Raw genomic sequence first — 17713 nt, forward strand, 5'->3', positions numbered from 1 at the left:
CTCTTCACACTGACTCCCACCTCTTCACGCTGACTCCCACCTCTTCACGCTGACTCCCACCTCTTCACGCTGACTCTCACCTCTTCACGCTGACTTCCACCTTTTCACACTGACTCCCACCTCTTCACGCTGACTCCCACCTCTTCACGCTGACTCCAGTTTTCTTTTGTCTGAGGAGACTAACTCTCTCTCTAATGCATCCAACGGACTCCTCTGGTGTTTGCATTCCTCTGGTGAGCACAGCTTCGCACGTCCACTTCCAGATACTGGCTCCACCATCACTCTGTGCCCTCTCCCATGGAGCTCACGCCATCTGGATCGTGTACCACAACCCCCAGCTCTAGACTCCAGCCTGAATTCTGCTCTTCCTATCATTTTCAATGGCTTCTACTTCTCAAAACTTCCTTATAGTAAATCCTTTGCAAGTGTGGTAAAAACCTATGGGATGCCCCAGGAAACATTTAAGTTCAAATGAAAAATAAATGAATGATGACGAGGAAGTTACTAAAATATTTTTGAAATGTGATGTATAGTAAAATATATGCTTCTTTATCAACACATTAATAAGTCCAAGTAGCAAACCCTATCACAATTTCAAAGATCTGTAATTATTTCATGACATCTGTATTAACTATGATATGAAAACATCTGGTTCCTGTTGGCTATTGGCCCCACATGGGCTCCATTGTGTTGGGGTCCAGCTTCGACAAAAATACCTTTCTCCAGAGAAGAGGTGTTGAAATTTAGAAATATAGTAAAGAATATGAAATAATAAAACATATGAATGAAAATAATAAAACAGAGAAATATATAGGATAGTATCGGGAGGGAATTTTTCAGTGGGTACTGAAAATTTGCCCACGTTTAACTTCCAACTGCTTAAAGTACCCCTGACCTCAAAAGGTAGGAGTAAGACAAAGAATGCATTAACATGATACAAGGAAATAAACATACCAATTGAAAGCCACAGACTACATCATAGTTAAACGTTCTGTTGCTAGGGCAAAAAAAGTCACGCTTACACCCTAGACGAAAACATTCTGTAGGCAAGCTACTGAACATTTGACTGTTTTTGGACACAGAACTCAGACCGCCAGTGAGGTATTCAGTCTGTTGTTGAAATGTTGAGAGGACCCAAGAACTGAGACCTCGATTTTCCCCTCAGGGGAAAGACTCTTTTCAAAGAGTGCCTAAAGCCCCCCTTCAGATAGGAGAGGGGAGCCAAAAGGTTTCCGCTGCTGCTCAGAGACTGGACAGTTGCTTAAACGACAGCATGGCGTTTGGGCTCTCATGACAAAATCTTTTCTTATCTTTTGGTTAGAATGGATTTGAGATAATCATGATTTGCTAAGTCGTGTTTATGGTATTGACTTGTTAAATCATGTCATGGTATTGACCTGTTAATGCTTTAGTTCACTAAGATGTTAAGGATTAGAAAATGTTAAGAACTTGTCTAAGAAAAGCTTGACACTAGCAAGGAATTCCTGAGTTTTACATGTTTGATAAGACAAATTTAGAGTTTGAAACAGCTGAATATTCTAGACCAATTCAAAAGTGAGCATTCTCAACCCTGGTGATCCTCCATTCCTTTAATAAGAACATGTATTAGCCACTGAAGTATACACAGCACAAAGTATTATCAGCTAATTGCTGATGAACTCTCTTGACAGAAACTTTGCTCAGAGACACAGAGTCCAGTACTTTCTCCTTTAACCCTTTGCTTACCTGGGTTGGCAGTCAAGGACAGGTTTTGATCCTCCCCCTCCCCCCACCTAAGGCAAAACTTGTGTGGTTAGCTTGTTCCGAAGACGAGTAAATCTGGGAAATGGAAAAGTGTTCAACCCAAGGCAGATGCAATCATTTGTCTTGTTGCAGAAGCATAGGTTTTAGTAAAATTAACAAAAAGAGGAATTGTGGAGGCCCCAAAAGGCCAAAGGTCAGAGAGTTGGGACTTGTTTCTAGTTCCTTCAAGGTCATTGTGCTTCCACCTCAAAACAAAGGTCCCAGCTAGTTGTAAATCAGAGTTCTGCTTGCTCAAGTTTATTGTCAACAGGTGTGGCTAATAGCCAGGACCTGTGCTCCAGGAATAGAGAAGTAGATCTGTTCCTACCTCAGACAAAAGTCTAAGGATCCAATTAAGTTCCAGCTCCCTTTATGGAGAAAACCTGGGATTCCACCCAGGGGAGTGGTTTGCCTACAGAATGTTTTGGTCTAGGGTATAAGCGTGACTTGTTTTGTCCTAGCCACACGATGTTTAACTATGAATGTAGCCCATGACTTTCAATTGATGTCAATTTTCTTGTATCATGTTAATGAAGTCTTTTGTCTTTCTCTTACCTTTTGGGATAAAGGGTATTTTAAGCAACTGGAAACTAAATGTGGGCAAATTTTCAGTACTCACTAGAATTCCCTCCCATACTATCCTGTATGTTTCTCTGTTTTATTATTTCTGTTTGCATCTTCACATTCTTTACTATATTTCTAAATTTCCACGCCTCCACTCTGGAGAATGGTATTTTTGTAAGGGACTGGCCCCTGACAAGTTCCTATCTATGACAAGGTTATTATCATGACTGATAACACTGTACTTTGCTACTTACATTATTAACAAAACTTCACAAAATAAAAATAAGAGAAATTCTATGTTTAAATTGCATGTTAGTGGAAATATAGATTCAAGCTTCCCTGTCCAAGTTCACAGATCTCTGGGTTTTATTCAGAGGCTCATCAGGTTAAGAATGGAACGCAGCAAGTGGCCTGCCTGTTTTGTCTTAGCCCCGTATAAGTTCAGTACATACCTCCACAGAAACTGCAGATGTATACCTCAGTAAAACAGACCCTATAGAGAAGGGCTTGAGGAATCTTCTGGTTTTAAGCTTTCATGGATTAAAATGTAATGGTCTGTCTTGTCCCTTTAAGAGAAAAGCCCTGCCCACTTCCTCCCCCATCCACTGAGGCAAGTGGATCTTACTTCCACTTCCAGTCCGAACTCTCCCTTTTCCATCTCTCTCCCAAAGAGGTAGCTTCTCCTGTCCTCTCTTCCCTCCCCTCCCCTCCTCTCTTCTCTCTCTCTTTCTCTCTGTCTCTCTCTGCTCATCCCCCTTTCCCTTTTGTTATGATTTTTTTTTAAAAAAATGCTGCAAGATCCCCGCAGCAGTAGGCAACAGAAATGCTGTAGGACCCCAAATGGTGGTAGCGGGCCATGTGGCGGCAGGCAGCGGGCCCTGGGAGCAGCCAGTCCCAGGCAGAGCCGGCTATGCAGTGGCGGGCTGGTCCCAGCAACAGTGAGGTTCCCTGACCAGGAGAGCCGTCAGCCCCAGGCAGGGCCCAGCCATGCAACTTGAATGAACTTGGGATGGTCCCAAGTTCCCAGCGACGAGCAGCATGTAGGCAGGCGAGCAGGTGGGAGGCACATGGACAGACACAGAGTACAGAATAGAATTGGATATTTATTAGTTGAATTATGGAATGGGAAGGAAAGAGGGGAGAAGGAAGGGAAAGAGAGGAGTGAGAGAGAGAAAGGGAAGAGAAAGAAGGGGAACACACAGAGCCAAAGGGAACAGAGAGAGAATCAAGATGGCGAGAGGAGGGGAGGGGCTGCAGGAAGTGGGCATGGCTTGTCTCTTAAAGTGACGAACAATCATAACACCGTTTCCCTCCATAACCCACTAAATAAATACCCACTTTCTCTGCATGATATGCCTCCCTGTCTTTGTCTCTCACCCAACACCTCCCACCCGACTGGGACCCACAGAGGCCTTGGATAGTGGGAGACTGGCTGTTCTCATGGCCTGCAGTGGTCTCCCACCCGCCTGCCCTAAACCACCCACAGTGGCCCGCTGCAGCCTCTTGGGGAACTGCGCTGCAGCGTTTCACCATTACATAAAGTGTAAACCTCCATCCTGATTTCTATCATGTTCTTCCTTCACAATGTCCCTCCTTTGGTGTCTTCTCCCAGGCACCCACCTAAGTGCAGGGGTCCAGCCCAAGCCTCCCAGGCCTCAGCCATCTGGCTTCAACACACTTTAATCCTCATACTCGCTCTCCTCTGAATGCCATTGCCATGTTCCAAGCATTTCACTTAACACCTGCAGTGGTTCTCCTAGCCAGTGTCAAATCCAGCCAAACGCACCTCAAAAACTCCTATGGGATGGGTCCTTCCACTTCTATTTAGAACACCTGCCTCTGGATCCCAACTCTGAGTATTTATACTACTTTTTTAAAAAGAGTAGTTATTTTTGTTTGATTGTGTGTATTTTGCAGGGGGAAGGGTTTATGCATGTAGGTGCAGTGATCATTGAGGCCAAAAGAGGGCATCAGATCCCAGAACCAGAGTTACAAGCTGTAGTCAGTGTGGGTTCTAGGAGTCAGACTCTGGTCCTATGGGAGAGTGTTGGGCACTCTTAACTGCAGAGCCATGGTCTCTATCCATGAGCTGATAACTAACTCATTTCTGCATACACATAACTATATCAGATTCCCAGATTCATCTCAAACACCACCCCTCCCATCTAATCCTGTAACACATTAGCTTGTTTGGGACAAAACATCATCTTACCTTGTAAGCATATCTAATGTGCCTTTTGGGGGGCCAATCGTGTGTTAAAGTTTTCTGTGTCTATTCTCCACCCTTAAGTAAATTTCTAATGTTTGTAATCCAACACCAGTTCAAACAAATCTCTTAGAGCCTTTTCACACTTAAGACAGACATTAACGAACGTGGACAGCGTGGTTAGTACTTATTGATCCGCGCGGCCAGGCACGTTCCCCACTGAAAGTGCACACACCCCTTGCTGTAACTATTCCTACTTCTCTAGTTGATATTATTCCTCACAGCCACATTTCTACTAAGGATGAAGTGGTGACTGAAGGAGCCAGTGTGACATCAGGTCACTCTGTCATCTCTATTGTGGAATGATGAAAGTTTGGCAAAAAAAAAAAAAATCAAATGTATTTTCCCCATAAACATGAAGACTACCTTTTTAAAAAATAAATCAAGCCAATAGCGCTAAGTAAATGAACAAAGCAGCATCACAAAAGTTGGTTCTGGGGAATGCCCTGGCAGCGTAACCTACCAGAATGTGGGGTCCTTGCGCAGTCCATTTTACTTTCTAAGCATCTACCTCCCATGCTGGGGATCAATTTTATGTCATGAAAATGTTTAGTAATACCACATGTTTTGAAAATGAATACTGAAAAAAATGAGGAAATTTTGGCAGAAAGTGACAAAATCCTAAACTATGAAGATACAAGGATCAAGAATTGTCAAGCTGCTGGGTGTGGTGGGGAATCCCTATAATCCAAGCATGTAACTAAAGCAGAGACAGCATATATTCCCTTAGCATGTTCTAGTCTATCATAAGTTACATAGCGAGAAAAGAGACAGGGTAGAGGAGAAGAAGAGAGACAGCAGGGAGAGGAAGAGATTCAACAATAGAGGAAGCAAGAAAGAACATGGCAATCTTGAAAGAGGATGAAGCTGGAGCACTGACTTTGTACTCTCAAATTTCCTACCAAGGTTACAGCGATGAACAGAGAGAGGGCTTGAGAACACAGGACCAGAGGTGCAGATTAGTGATGCCATGTGTGCTTAGCACAGTCAAGGCCCTGGGTTCAAAGCCTCCTCCGACCCTAACCCCACCCCTACTCCCATCAACCTCTGGCACACAACTGAGGGTCAAGAACCAAATCCTGACATTCATGGTCAGCTGATTTTCGGCAGGAATGCAAACGCCGTGCAACGGGAGAAGGAGCAGTCTTTTCACCACTGGCGCTCAGCCAGCTGGATAGCCGCAGGCACCGGGATGAATCCAGACATCTATTTCACAGCATAGACAGAAATCAGCTCGAAATGAATAAGATATAAAACTAAAAGTACAAAACTCCTAGAAAGAAGTACAGGATCCATTCTTTTATCATATATCAAGCCATGACTTCTTAAATATGACACCAAGAGCACAAACAACCAGAGGGGAAGACAGAAAACGGAAATTAGACTTGGGTTAAAATTAGAATCACTTTGTGCTCTTGCTCCACCATGCCCTCCCTCCATTTCATCCTTTGACACAGGACCCGAAACAATGGGGTCAACTGTCTATGAACAGAAAGCTTCATCACAAAAATAAGGCAATCCACAGAGGGGGAAAATGCCAAGAAATCATATGACTGACAAATTCCTTAGATCCAGAACATGGAAAGAGTGCTTACAACTCAATAATAGAAAGACAAATGGCCCAGCTTAGAAACGAGCAATTAGCTTCTTCTGGAGTGTCTTAGGTAGGGTTTCGATCACTGTGATAAAACACCATGACCAAAAAGCAGACTAGGGAGGAAAGGGTTTGTTTATTCAGCTCACTCATCCACACTGTTGTTCATCACCAAAGAAGTCAGGACAGGAACTCAAGCAGGGCAGGATCCTGGAGTCAGGCACTGATGCAGAAGCCATGGAGGGAAACTACTTACTGGTTTGCTCATCATGGCTTGCTCAGCCTGCTTTCTTATAGAACCCAGGACCACCAACCCAGGGATGACACCATCCACCATGGGCTGGGCTCTCTCTCATTGACCACTATTTGAGAAAATGTCTTACAGTTGGATCTCATGGAGGCTTTTCCTCAGCTGAGGTTTCTTCTCTGATGACTCTAGCTTGTGTCAAGTTGACATATAAAACCAGCCAGTACAGTGGAGTATGGAAGCTGAAAAGCATATGGCAAGAAGTCCAATGCTGTCACTAACTGGGAAAATCACAGTGAGCAAGGAAGAGCAAAAGCTGGAAGCACCCCTCCCTCAGCACTGCTATAGAGCTATAAAAAGGTGTAGCCACCTTGGAAAACAGTCTGGTAGTTCTTCAAATAGTTAACCAGAAAGTTTCCCACATAACTAGCAAGTTCAACTCCTAAGCACATAACCAGGAGAATCAAAAATACACACCCATATAAAATCATGGACATGGCTGGCAACAGCACCTTTTTCATAGAGGCTGAAACATATAAATAATACAAATGCCCATCAATTTATGAATAAATGAAATGTGGTTTCTCAATCTACTAGAATATTATCCAATCACAAAAAGAGTGAAGTACATGGCCATGTTAAAAAAAAAAAGTCATGCAAGGCTGGGTGGTGGTGGTGCACATCTTTAATACCAGCAGAGGCAGGTGGATCTCTGAGAGTTCAAGGCCAGCCTGGTCTACAGAGAGAGTTCCAGGACAGCTAGGGATGTTACACAGAGAAACCCTGTCCTTAAAAACAAAAACAAACAAAACGCCTTTAAAAAGAGGTCATAATAAATAAAGACATCAGAAGCAAAGCCCAGGAGAGGCAAATCATATAAAGTAAATCAAGGGCTGGAAGTAAGAAGCAAAGACACAGAGACCAGAGTACGGTTAGCAAGCACAGAGCGCCTTTTCAGGATAATGAACATGCACTGGCATGTCACAATGCTAATCCTTACATAGCTCTATGACGACTGTAAAAAACCAAGGGATGAGCAGATGGCTCAGTGGCCACCAAGGCTGACTACCTGAGTTTGATCCCTAGAACTCACAAGATGGAAGGGAAGAACTAACTCTTTCAAGTTGTCCTCTGACTTCCACACATGCACAGTGGTACTCACACAATCACAAATGCAGGTAGGCACACACACACACACACACACACACACACACACAGCAAAAAAAAACTTTAAACCAACTTACAAAAAGGATGAGTGTCAAAACATGAATCTCAACAATGATGTAGTTTAAAGCAGGCATGGTGTGTCATGCCTTTAATTCTGGCATATAGGAGGCAGAGACAGGCAGATCTGTGAGCACTGTAGGCTGACCTACTCTACACAGCCAGTTCCAAGTCAGTCAGGGCTACATAGTGAGAACCTGCCTTAGAAGCGCGCGGAGGCAGGTGGCTGCTGTTTACAAAAGAAACCCAACCATGAGCCATGAGGTGTATTTCACATCATTGTGATCACCTCTGGTTGGTTAAGTGGCCCCAAAGGCCAAGGGTTAATTAAAGGCTAGGCCCCAGCCACCACTGGGAGAGAGCAGAATCTTCAGGAGGTGAGGTCTAGTGAAGAACAATTACCCTTAAAGGGGATATTGTGACCTAACCCTCCCTCCTCTCTGCTCCCAGCATGCACTCCTGCCATGACACACTTACACAGGCCAACTGACCATGGATAGAAACCTCCCAAACTATGAGCTAAAATAGGCCTTTCCATTTTTTAAGAGAATTATACAGGCATTTTGCTGCAACAATGAATTACTAACCCAAATGACTACAATAAATAGACTTGTCTGGGACTTAGATGCACAATGGATACATAATCCTGCACCCCTCGATTACCTTAAATAACAGACTACACCATTTTGGGATTTTACTACCAGTTATTTTGTAACTATGTCACGAAGGCAGAAAAATAAAAGTGATAAAACTACTGGTAAGAAATGCAGGTCTCATAAATTTAATTAATATACAGACAGAAATAATCAGCCTCTGAAACCCTCAGGCAAATGTCTATCTATTTTGAGGTAGACAAGTATACGTTCTATTGTACAAAAGAATAAGAAAATGAGTTACAGCTATAGCAAGATCATGTCAAGCCTATATGATTAAAAATAATTTGAGCTTTAAATATTTTTAAATATTTTAAATTCCCTTTTATAATATTTTAAATCTTCTTAAACTATTATTTTAAAACATGTATTATTCAGTCCCTTCAGATTCAACTGTGTAAAGTCTTTATAGGAACAAGTTATAAGCGAAAATAGGAGTGTCTCTTTTATTTTATTTTCGCCATAAGGGTTACAGCTAAAAGCGGTCCCAGGCCACGGGTCACGGGTCATAAGAATGAACACCACATAAGCCAGAGGCTAAAATAACACTGCTTCATAAATAAAAACATAAAATGCTGAATGTGTGGTGGCCCTCTTCACCAAGAAGAAACAGATTAATCAAATAAAAATCCAAATTCAACCAAGTGGACATCCTTAAAGGACTCTATAGACCTACAGAAAGGCGAAAGGAACCCGGGCCCTACAGAGAGGTGAAAAAAACATTTTAAGGCAGCAAGGGGTGGGTGTATTTTTTCTTGTGGTATCTATTAAATACAGTAAATAATTTAAATGTACATGTGTAGCATCTTCACACTAAAACCCGTTCTAACGACTCCTGACAGCGGGATTTCCTAACCAGACCTAATCTCCCTGCATTCATTTGCTGTATTTTAAAGCAAGCAAGCTGATGGGAACATCACCAAATGAAAAGCAAGATGTATGTAAACACACTGCCCAAGTCGGGGGAGTGGGGATCCTCTACACTTAGTGCCTCTGGAGCTGCTCAGTGTGGCTTTGGGGGGAAGAGATATGATTTTACTGGAATGAAAAACAAGAATCCCTTATTTCCAGGAAACTGGTTTTCTCATGTATTCTTTGTTGGGGGAGAGGGTGTGGCAGTATGGGGAATTGCCTACACCCATGCAGTGTGGGGAATGCTTACACCCATGCAGTTATGGGGGCTTGCCTATGCCCATGATAGGTATGGGGGCTTGCCTACACCCATGCTAGGTATGGTGGATTGCCTACACCCATGCAGTGTGGGGAATGCTTACACCCATGCAGTACAGGGACTTGCCTACACCCATGCTAGGTATGGGGGATTGCCTACACCCATGCAGTGTGGGGGATGGCCTGCACCCATGCAGTATGGGGAATGCTTATACCCATGCGGTGTGGGAAACTGCCTACATCCATAAGGTAAGGGGGATGCCTACACCCATGCAGTACAGAGGGACTGCCTACACCCATGAAGTATGGGAGATGGCCTACACCCATGTACTAATATGCAAAGGCCACAGGAGGACATTAGGTGTTCTTCTCTATGACTCTCAGTCATATTCTCTTGAGACAGGGTCTCTCACTAAACCTGGAGCTTGCCACCTTAGCAAGCCAGCAAGTCCCAAAAATCCTGTCTCCACCTCCAGCAGTGCAAGGGTTACAGAAGTACACAGAAACACCCTCTTTTCACAGGTTCTGGGGGTGCAAACTCTGGTCCCCATGACTGTACAACAAGCACTCTTGCCCACTGAGTCAGCTCCCCGCGTCTTCTATCATAACGTCTTGATGTTTAGTGTCTCTCACCAATACTTTAAACGCAATTTCTTCTTCTCATGTCTGCTTCAATAATAACACACTTGGTGATTTTATTTTTATAAATTGTTTCTTTGTTATTTACCTGCCCTTCCTCTTGTTTCCTGGTTTTGGAAAATCCTTTACAGCTATTTTTTTTTTTAATGCTTGTACCTGAACATATAGTCAAAAACGCTTATATGTCAGATACAGCTATTGAAGGTGATCTCTAACAAACGGGAAAGCTGGGCTTCCGCGTGTTGACTGGAACACAGCGCTTTCCGGCACAGACAAATAGAGGCTAACTAGAGATCACCAAAAAGTGGGTTTCTGACCCAAATTGGATGGACTGCACAGGGAAGTCATTTTGTTGCTTTCTGTTTTAATGTCAGTTTCTCTGGGGTTAGGATTAGCATATAAAGTTGTGTTTGCCTCAGACAGCATCAACTTTTAAGGTGGACAGATCCAGAATGATCTGGGTTAGTAAACTTCTAAGATTATCTCCTCATTAATACAGGTTTAATGGGGTTGGTTTGATGTAATACCAGAAAAATGAATACCTCTGGGAAATTTCTGGAAATATTAACACTATAAAGGATCTTTTCATTTATTCATCCATTTATTCAGAAAAGAATGACTTTTAAACTTGCCTGCTGGTGGCAAAAAAAAAAAATCAATTCACAACATCAAGCCTTATAAAGAAGACAAAGGACCTGTGTTTAAAAGTTCTATCAAAACTTGTACGAAGCCATTTTTGAAGCGTTCCTGGTGAGGTCTAGTATCTTTAATAGGAGACCCCCCTCCACCAGGACTCTAAAGAGCGCTCATCTTAGAACCTGCCTTTGGAGGGAGCACGCTAAAGCATCCCTGATCCCGTTTCGGCTCACAGAACTTAAAGTCTGTGTTCAAAGCAAAATGCTTTTATCCTGATGTAATGGTAGAGTTCAGCTGCTGCTTCCCTAGTGAGAGAGTAACCTAGCCTCAGCTGGTCCTCAGCCAAAGGTGCCTCGGCAAACAACCAAGAGAAGCCCATCACTCTTAACTTCTACCCATGCATTCATTCACCCTTACACATTACTAAATACGTTTTAGATGCATATTATTATGCTAAAAGTCCCTGGTTCTAGGTAGTCATTGCCAGTCAGGTAGATTTGCTGTGAGTACACACTATTCCGAAGCAGCATCTTCAATAGACGTGATGTAAAGAGTTGCTACCTCCTCTCTTCTCACCACTGCCCAGGTAGAATGTTGTCTCGCTCCGAGATTCTCCTTTAATATTATCTTTTGGAGAATTAGAGAAGTACAGGGGTTCTTCTGTAACTACAAGCTTTTATAGAGTTCTTACACAGGAACACTTAGAATCAGTACTGATCCACAGGACGGTCTAAGGGCACACATGAGCTGTGTCTACCATCCAATGCTACAGTGTCTGAGATGAAGCAATATGCAGCACATAAAACCTGGCATATTCTTGGCTTCTCATTCTTATACTGCCTTGACATTCTAGGAAAATTAGTATTGAACTTAATTTGTCCAGATTTATCTAGGGCAGAGGGAAAATTTAGATTTTAGACTGCTTCAGTTCAATAAACCATTCTCAATGGGAAATGTCAAACCTGTTTTTATTCTTCAGGCTTACTGAAGCTGTGTCCCGCCCTCTTTTCGGCTTTCCATGCAACTGTAAACAGAGGGGTTCTCTGGTAAAGACGAGTAATGACTACAGGATACAAACTGTTACATCGTTATAGGTTACATCGTTATAGGTCACCAACCCACAAGGAAACACAGAAGCTTCATAAAACAGTTAATGCTCTGCTTCCCAAGCAACATTATCTCCATTCATCAGAAACAAAGAGAATTCATCTGAGGTAATGATTTTTTCAATAAGAGAATTAAAGTAATCCAAACATTACAACCAAAACAAAAGCATTTTATGTTCTCACATGTTTATTAAAGTATTTGTTTTATAATCCTGGCATATTTTGATATCACAAATTTGTCTTTAAGTAAACTCATCTCACAACACACTTAAGGCAGATTTAACCTGTAAACAGTCTTAACCTCTAAACACCACAGCAACACTTTAAACAAACAAAAAAGTCAAAAACATCCATCTCTTTCTTGCTATTCATCTTTAAACTTAAAAATTGGGTAATACATTAGATTTCCACAAAAGTTCACTTTTAAGATAGGAAACAATTTCCTTTATCTAATTAAAATAAATATAGATACTACTGACAACTTAACTTTTAAATACATGAGGGAAATCTACACTTTAGGACAGCTCAGAGGTAGAACATCTGCTTAGCATGTACAAGGCCCTGGGTTCGATCCCCAGGATTGGGGAAAAAAAAAGAAGCCAAGAAAGAAAGAAAACACAATGCTTTATATTCACTCTTCACTGCTCTGCACACGCATAATGAGTAGCTACTATAAAACCATGTTATTAAGTATTGCCATAAGCACCCGCTCACATGATCTGACATGTCTATTTAGTTATCCAGACGCACAAATCCAAAGCATCCTCTGGTTCCGTTAACAGCAGAAGCCTGGGCAGTTCTGAAGATCCAGTCTCTGGTCTCCTGTCATTAACACCAAGCAAGGCTTTGAAAATTAATTTGGTGATCCCAATCTTTGAGGTAACCTATATCGCAAAACCTCCAGGGGACCAACGGGTGCAGGTAGAAGATTCTGGGGACAAAAGGCTTATGGTTAAGGTAGTGTTTCATCAGCATGTCTTTGGGAAGTAGGAATGCAACCGGAATCACTGTTATTTATCACTCAAAGGCAAGGGCCATCAAGTCATCTCCTTCAGAAAAATCTTGCAAGTTTGGGAGTTTTCAAATGCGCACTGTTAGAAGGACATGCACAGTTAGGATTGGATCGCAGAGGATCGCGTGCCTGCTTGTTACTCTCCATGGCCCTCCTGTGGTCAAGCTCTTCTCGGAAACACGAATGCACTCATCTTTAAAGTAGGACAAACTCTTCTGTGCTAAACCTTTTGAATTTTTTCTTTTCGTCCTCTGAGAAAAGGTCTTCTTCACTGGCTGCAGTAGATGTAAAATCAAAGTCTCTGGAATGGCCGTTTACAAAAGTAAATAATGGATATTTCTCCTTAGAGGAAATTTTCAACATCTGTAAGAGACAGCACAATGAATCACACACTGGATACAACTGCGCATAGTAGGGCCACATGACAAAACTAAACATTTTAGCCCTGACTTTGTCTTGTACATTTCTCTCACTTACATTCACCCAGTGCTATTGTTTTAACCACCCTGCCTACAGGGTTAAAGAGGACCAGTTTACCCATAAAAATACAAGCTAGATCACCAGGCCCTTCCACCCCAAGGTCTCCTGCAGTTTTCTAGTCCCATCATTTTGTAGTCATGCTGAAGAACTAGCTCAAATTTATCTTCTTTAAGTTAGCAGGCAGAGCGTGACAAAACGGTGGTGAAATGTTGTGAAAGATGGTTTGCTGAGGTAACACACACAAAAACAATGTGACACCAAGTCAGATGGCCCAGTACAGGCTCAATTCTGCAACTACCTCAAGGTGGCCTTAAAAATCACTCACCCTCATCATCTATGAGACAGCCAAAGTTAGTCAACTTCCCTAAGAGAGAACTGTTTTTAAAAGACTGAAAGCAAGAATATAAAGCTCTCTTAGGGCCAATGAGATGGCTCAGTGGGTAAAGATGCTTGCCACCAAGTCTGACATCCTGAGTTCAAACCATAGCCGACACCCACAGGGTGTAGAGAATTAATTCCCATAAGGTGACCTCTGACTTCTACATGTAAAAAATGGCACACACATTTTAAAATGTAATAAAGAAATAGGTTTGGTCTTTTCAAAGATTCCTATACCAACAATTGTGACTGAAATGTTTCGCTTTGATACAGTCAACATGGAACAATGACCTCTTGTACAGCAATAACACATTGCCTCCAAAAAAAAAAGCAGCCCCTATAATCTTGTGGGAAACATGCAAGTATTACAAAATAAATGTTTGTACGTTGCAGATTCAAGTACACTTGGAACAATTTTAAATCTTTCTGTTAAGCAAATTCTATTAAAGTGTAAATAATGTTCATAAAAATGAATAGAAAACTTTCTCTGAAGAATATTTGAACAGAAAATTTTCTTTCTCTTTTTTCGCTTTTGAGATAAGATGGCCCAGACTGGCCTCAACCTCATAATGGCCCTGTCTCCAGAATACTGGGATTACAGGCATGTACCAACAGGACCAGAAGAAACCAAATTTTGTTGCCAATAAATGTCATTAAAACTCTGAAAAGTTCAAGTTACACAGCAAAGGCTGAGAGAATACCAACTGTACATAGACACATCACTAATTGTCAGTTAGATATGGTTTGTTATCACCTGTAGATGTATCACACACAGAGAGAGAGAGAGAGAGAGAGAGAGAGAGAGAGAGAGAGATTACATTTGTAGGCTCTCTCGAAACATGGCTTAAATAGGGAGCTCTGGCAAAAGAGACAATGTAAAAAACATTTCAATGAGACATTTAGCATAAAACACATTTTTTTGTTGCATGGAAACAAACCCTGTTAAAACAGCCAAGCACTAAAAGCAGAGGGGAAGACACCAGATCCTGTAATTCATAGCAGGCTTTAATTTATACTTTGCTCTAGTTTATTTGATTTGCATTCTACATAAAACAAAAGAGGAGAAAGGCAATATGGAAAATAAAGAACAAGAGGCGGAAAGGATTGGCATCTGAGGACTCATCCTGCACCAGCCAACAGCTGGGAAACATGCCAGACCTTCCTGTCACTTTATATCCATTCCGTGTCACTTGTGAAGTCCAGAATCTGATGGGCAAGTGTCCATATTACATTGTTCTCAAATCAACACAGCGTGGCTAACCTTGGAATCATCACCTTTCCTTTCAAGGTCAGAAAGGAGACTTTTGGGTTTGTTGGCTATGGCCAAGATACTTACCGATTATCAGATTTAAATCTCCACCGCAGGGAAAACGTCACCCTTTATAAAATGTGTTTACCCTCCTGCTATCTAAGGCCTCCTATACAAAACGTGTCAATTCCAGCTTAGAGAACTACCAATGGCACAATCTCTCTGAGTTTATTTAAAGTAAGATTAAAGGCTCTCAAATGAGAAATATATTAAAGGTTTATCCAGGGAGCTGGGAAAACAGCTCAGGGTTAAGAACATTGACTGCTTTTCCAGAGGACCAGGATCCAATTCCTAGCACCCACATGGTAGCTTGTGACCATCTCAAACGCCAGGTCCAGGAGATCTGACACCTTCTCCACTCTGGATAAACCTTTATTTTTAATTTTACGTATGGGGTTTATCCAAGTTAGTTAAAATGCAGCGTCCACATAAAACCTTCAGCATAGGGCTGGAGAGGTGACTCAGCAGTTAGGAGCACTGGCTGCTCTTGTAGAGGACAGAGATCAGACTCAGCGCCCACATGGCATCTTCAACTGCCTATATAACCGAACTCTCACAGGATCCAACACCCTTTCACCTCCATAGGTCCCAGGAACACATGCAGTGCACATACATTTCTGCAGGTGAACACTCATATACATAAAATAAATACACTTAAGTAAACCCTGCATCTATATGGCTACAGCAGTTTTCTTCGTACTGTCAAAACTTGAAGGTAATCATGATGCTGTTGTTGTTTTTTAATGAGAGAACAAATAAATTGTGATAATCCAAAAAAAAAAAAAATGGAATGCCAGTCTGTGCTGGAAAGAAGTAAGCTTTCAAAACACATGTGAAAACTTCAAGTGCGTATCACCACGCGGAGAAGGTCAGTCCGAGGAGACTCCATACTGCATGGCCTTTGCTGGAGGACATTTTGGAAAAGGCAAATGATGGGCACAGGGAAAAGATCAATGTCTAGGAGGACAGAGGCTGATCAGGCATAGCAGAGAGGGCTTCTGACAGTTAAGCTATTGTTTATGATATTATAATGACATGTGTCTCAATATGTCTGTCAAAAGCCACAGAATATACAGCACACAGTGTAAATCTTAAGACTCTGGATTTGGGACAATAGTAACATGTCAGTCTGAGTGCCTTGGCTGTAACAGACACACTACCCTGCTGTGGAAGACTGATCATGGGGAGGAAGGTCTGGGGGGACTTTCCTGCTCAGTGTTGTTGTGAAGCTAAAGGTAAACACTTAAGATTATTCAGCCTATTAAAATACTCTATGGGGAATGGAGCGGAGGTGGTAGGAGGGAATGGGGGGAGAGGAAGGAAGGGAAACTGCAGTTGGGATGCAAAACAAATGAAGAAATTTAATTAATAAAAAAGAAAACTATGCACTATACCGGACAGGTAACTAGAAGATGAAGCTAAATGAAATCTGATCAACAACATGATACGGAAAGTGAGACATCATTTCAAGACAAATGAAAACTGGAAATGAAAACCAAAGGAGGCCCTGTAAATTGTCTAGTTCATTCTGGCTTCTACATGGACGAATTCAAGCACTCAAATGATCACGCGGCCAGAGGAGATGACGACCGCGTCAACAGTTCATTAATACACGCAGCTCCAAACACCTGTCCACACCCGTTCCAGATACTCCCCATAGCTAAGAGCAGCGCAGCAAGGCAGCTTTCAAAATACAAAAAAAGTACTGATTTGAAAACTGAGGGCCGGGCAGATGGCTCAGTGGCGAAGAACACTGGCTGCTACTCCAGGGACCCAAGTTTGGTTCCCGGCACTCACGTCAGGTGGCCCACAACCGCCTGTAACTCCAACTCCAGGGGAGCCAGCGTCCTCTTCTGGCCACAGTGTGCACCCACACAGACAAACAAAGGTATATAAATAAAAATAGAAATATATCCTGAAATTGTTTTTTTTAAAAAAAAAAGAAAAGTCTGGTATTCTTTTTTAATTTTGACAATTTTATCAAAATTTTGGGATTTTCCAAAGTAGATAATACAAAATCTACATTTAAAAATTCCAAATTAGGCTATCTATGTGAGACAATATATCACTAATTTAATACTATTCCAAGTTAAATACAACGTTCATTATTTAATTATTTAGGGAATTGTTTACTGTACATCTTTTTTAGATTTATTGTATTTGTATGTGTGTGCTTACATAGGCACATGCATATGCCATGGGTGTGCAAGTGATGCTGACGGGCAGGAGAGGGCACTGGATCCCCTGGAGCTGCAGTTGCCAGTAGTTGTGAGCTTCCTGATGTGGATTCTGGGAACTGAACTCGGCTTCTCTGGGAACTGAACAGAAGCACCCTTAACTGTTGAGCCACCTCTCCAGGCCCCAGTGTTCATTACATAATCTTTTACAAGTCTTTATTACATATGTGTGAAGGCACATGTGGGGTTAGAGGACAGTTTTCTGGAGCTGATTCATTCCTTCAGCTGTGTGGTGCCAAGAACGGAACCGACATCACCAGGGCTTCTCAGAGATGCCCTCACCTGCTGAGCCATCTCCCTGCCCTACTGTACATCTTTAAACAGAATATAAAGCTGTTTATAAAACTTAACCTAAAGCACATTAAAATAATTGTATGCCTTTTGAAGGCTAAAGAAATACACTGAAAATATTAACA

At 42.0% G+C, this 17713-nt stretch overlaps 1 protein-coding gene across 6 annotated transcripts in view; it reads right to left on the reverse strand.

The window, feature by feature from the left end:
- Nucleotides 1-12050: 12050 nt before the first annotated feature.
- Atg4c (autophagy related 4C cysteine peptidase) overlaps nucleotides 12051-17713 on the reverse strand; it is a 67492-nt gene continuing 61829 nt past the window's right edge. For 4 of the 6 annotated variants that reach the window (XM_087904813.1, XM_087904816.1, XM_087904812.1 and 1 more), the window contains one exon: nucleotides 13088-13256. In XM_087904813.1, the coding sequence (XP_087760939.1) occupies nucleotides 13237-13256 (20 nt within the window). In that variant the 3' untranslated portion in view covers nucleotides 13088-13236. Of the gene's footprint in view, nucleotides 13257-17713 lie in introns of all 6 variants that reach the window. The other 2 variants (XM_048453145.3, XM_048453143.3) reach the window with 1 other exon arrangement.

This window comes from Myodes glareolus, chromosome 3 (genome assembly GCF_982192425.1).
Source record: "Myodes glareolus chromosome 3, mMyoGla1.1, whole genome shotgun sequence".
NCBI lineage: Eukaryota > Metazoa > Chordata > Mammalia > Rodentia > Cricetidae > Myodes > Myodes glareolus.